At 64.6% G+C, this 3374-nt stretch overlaps 1 protein-coding gene across 1 annotated transcript; it reads right to left on the bottom strand.

The window, feature by feature from the left end:
• Positions 1–1106: 1106 nt before the first annotated feature.
• Rps15 (ribosomal protein S15) lies at positions 1107–2228 on the bottom strand. The gene is made up of 4 exons (XM_036170587.1): positions 2154–2228; positions 1908–1993; positions 1543–1777; positions 1107–1253 (listed from the first exon to the last, which is right to left on the bottom strand). The coding sequence occupies exons 1-4, from the start codon at positions 2154–2156 to the stop codon at positions 1140–1142; spliced, it is 438 nt and encodes a 145-aa protein (XP_036026480.1). The 5' UTR covers positions 2157–2228; the 3' UTR covers positions 1107–1139.
• Positions 2229–3374: the final 1146 nt, after the last annotated feature.

The following is a 3374-nucleotide window of genomic DNA, read 5'->3' as shown; positions in this document are numbered from 1 at the left end:
TTGCGCCTGCGCAGACCGGGAGGGGCCGTCCCTCTGGGGAGGGGTGACCCGAGACTGAGGATGGAGTGTAAGACGGGGACGTCTGATGGGCCTAGGGGCGCTGAGCGTGGGGAGGCGCGCCACCCCGCGGCGCACGGGCCGGCCAGGGGGACGGACGCAGGGGGCCGACCGAGTGCGTAAGCTGCTCTGGACCCGTGTGTGCGGCACACGCGTGGATCCCAGCGCTCTGGAAGAGGCAGGAGATCGGAGGTCGAGGCCAGCCTGGGCTACAGAGACCTCGTCTCAGAAAAGCCCAAAACAACCGAAGTCATGTAGGGCGGGACTCGGGAGGCTGGGGCAGGGCCGCCAGGTGCCGGAGAGGTAACCCAGGCCAACGCTGGGCTCTGAACAGAAGGCAGCGTGGGAGCAGGCGACCCCGGAGAGGGGACTGAACTGGGAAAGGCCGCAGTCTGTGCAGGGGGAGGTGGGGCAGCCGGCTTGGGAACAGGTGTGAAGATGGGCGGAGAAGCCACCGCGGACACTTCCTGGGAGGCTTTGGTGTTGACTAGGACCAGGGGCCTTAATTTCATCTTTGCCCATTTCTTCCCTTCTATTTTTGTTGTTGGTTTTCCCAGACAGGGCTTCCCTGTGTAGCTTTGCGCCTTTCCTGGAACTCTGTAGCCCAGGCTGGCCCCGAACTCAGAGATGCGCCTGCCTCTGCCTGGGATTACGGGCGTGCGCCACCACCGCCCGGCGTCCTTCCGTGTTCTAACATGGCCCCATACACGCTGCCGACCCACCCTCTGTACTGCGGCCTCGGGGGGTGTCCCCGGTCTGGTGCTGGGGGAGGAAGCATCGGCTGCTCTTGCTGAGGACCCAGGCTCAGTATCCAGCACCCACGGCGCCTCAAGTTCCAGGCGATCCCAGTCTCCCTCAGTGCAGGACACACAACCCAGATCTCCCACCAGAGAAAGCTAGACTTGGGAGGGGCTAGCCTGGGCAAACGTCCCTCCACGTGTCAGAACCCTGGCCCAGCCCCCCGGTGAGCAGACCTCCCGGCACTCAGCTCGGGGTCGCCCAGTCTACCCGTGGACCCACTTGCCCAGACCCGCAGGAGGAGGCGGAACCCGGGAACCAAACACGAGTCTTTATTGGCACAGCTACTTGAGGGGGATGAACCGGGAGGAGTGGGTGGCGCCGATGCCCGGCCGGCCGTGCTTCACGGGCTTGTAGGTGATGGAGAACTCGCCCAGGTAGTGGCCGATCATCTCGGGCTGTGGGTGGGGAGCAGAGGCGGGGTGAGCAGGGCGGGGGTGCGCAGGGCCGGGGTGGGCAGGGCCGGGGTGCGCAGGGCGGGGGTGGGGGTGCGCAGGGCCGGGGTGCGCAGGGCCGGGGTGCGCAGGGCCGGGGTGCGCAGGGCCGGGGTGGGGGTGCGCAGGGCCGGGGTGCGCAGGGCCGGGGTGGGGGTGAGCAGGGTGGGGGTGCGCAGGGCCGGGGTGCGCAGGGCCGGGGGCAGCCGCCCGCGCCCAGACCCGTCCCGCCCACGCCGCAGGCCGCACTCACCTTGATCTCCACCTGGTTGAAGGTCTTGCCGTTGTACACGCCCACCATGCTGCCCACCATCTCGGGCAGGATGATCATGTCGCGCAGGTGCGTCTTCACCACCTCGGGCTTCTCCATGGGCGGCGCCTCCTTCTTGGCCTTCCGCAGGCGCTTCAGCAGCGAGTGCTGCTTGCGCCGCAGGCCGCGGTTCAGGCGTCGCCTCTGCCGGGCGCTGTAGAGCTGCATCAGCTGCTCGCTGCGGGGACAGGAGAGCGCGGCTGCGCACGCGGGTCCGGGCGCGGGTCCGAGGCGGCCCCCCCCGGCGGCTCCCCCCCCCCCCGGCCCGGTCCACGCGCGCACAGCGAGGCGGAGCCCGCGGCCCTTACTAGGACATGTCCAGCAGCTGGTCCAGGTCCACGCCGCGGTAGGTGAACTTGCGGAAGGTCCGCTTCTTCTTCTGCTCCACTTCAGCCTGCACGGGCGCGGGCCGGGGTCAGCGGGGCCCGCGTCCGCCCGCAGCCGCCCCTCCCGCGCCCGGCCCCGCGCCCCGCGCCCGCCCCCGAGCCCCGCGCCCCCGTCCCCGCGCGGATGGCGGCCGATGCAGCCCGCAGCGCGCCGAGACCTCCACTCACCATCTTGGCGGCGGCTCGGAAAAGGGAGCGCTGGCGGCGCCTGCGCAGTTATCGCGAGCTCCGCCGGGAGGCCACGCCCCCGGCCGCGCGCGCTTCCGGTTTCCCGAATCTTGCTGGCGCCCCCTGCTGTGCGGAGGGCGGCGCGCAGCCCGCCTGCCTCGGTGGGGTTTTTGTTCTGGGGTGGAGCGCCTCTCCCTCTCCCTGTTGTCTGTGTCCGTCTCTCCCCGTCTCAAGGAGTCCCGGGACCTCGAACTCGCAGCAATCCTCCCGCCTCTTGCCTGATTTAATGTGTATTTTCATGTATTTGTTTGTTTTGGTTTTTTGAGACAGGGATTCTCTGTGCCGCCCCGGCTGTCCTGGATCTCGCTCTGTAGCCCAGGCTGGCCTCGAACTCACAAACCCGCCTGCCTCTGCCTCCCGGCGCTGGGATTAAAGGCGTGCGCCGCCGCCGCCCGGCTTTTGCTTGTTTTTCTTGTGTGGTGTGTGCGAACCTGCCATCTCCAGAGTGCAGGTCAGTTAGTTCTCTGCTTCCACCATGTAAGTCCCGGGCATTGACCGCGGGTCATCAGGCTTGGCAGCAGACTCCGCCCACTGAGCCATCTCCCCACCTACTTCTTTCTGTTTTAGATAGGGTCTCTCTAGCTCAGGCTGGCCTCAAACCTGGTGTGTGCTGAGAATGGCCTTTAACTTGTGATAATCCTGCCTCCGCCCCAGAGTGCCTGCACAACAGGTTTGGGCCTCCACGCCCAGCTACAAAAGGGGGGACTCTGTTTCTTGAAGGATGCCCCTCAGTCAGCCACAATGGCCTGTGCCTTTAATACCGGCATGCAGAAGGCAGACTGATCTACAGCCAGGGCTACACAGAGAAACCATTAAAACAAAAAACCAGACGTATTTATTATTTTATTTGTGTTTTGCCTGCATGTTTTCTTTATGTACCGTGTATGTGCCTAATGCTGGGGTGGGCATATTCCCTGGGATTGGGGTTACATAGAACTGAGCTGCTAGTTCATGCTGAGAAGTGAACCATGTGATATTGTGTTCCCAAAAATATTGTGCAGGCTAATAAACTTATCTGGGGTCAGAGAACAGGACGGCCACAATATTAAACATGAAGATAGGCAGTGGTAGCACACGCCTTTAATCCTAGCATTTCAGAGACGGAAATCCCTCTGGATCTCTGAGTTCAAGGCCACATTAGAAACAGCCAGGCTTGGTGAC

This window comes from Onychomys torridus, chromosome 21, assembly GCF_903995425.1.
Source record: "Onychomys torridus chromosome 21, mOncTor1.1, whole genome shotgun sequence".
NCBI classification, from domain to species: Eukaryota; Metazoa; Chordata; class Mammalia; order Rodentia; family Cricetidae; genus Onychomys; species Onychomys torridus.
This window is presented reverse-complemented; position numbering and strand designations above follow the sequence as displayed.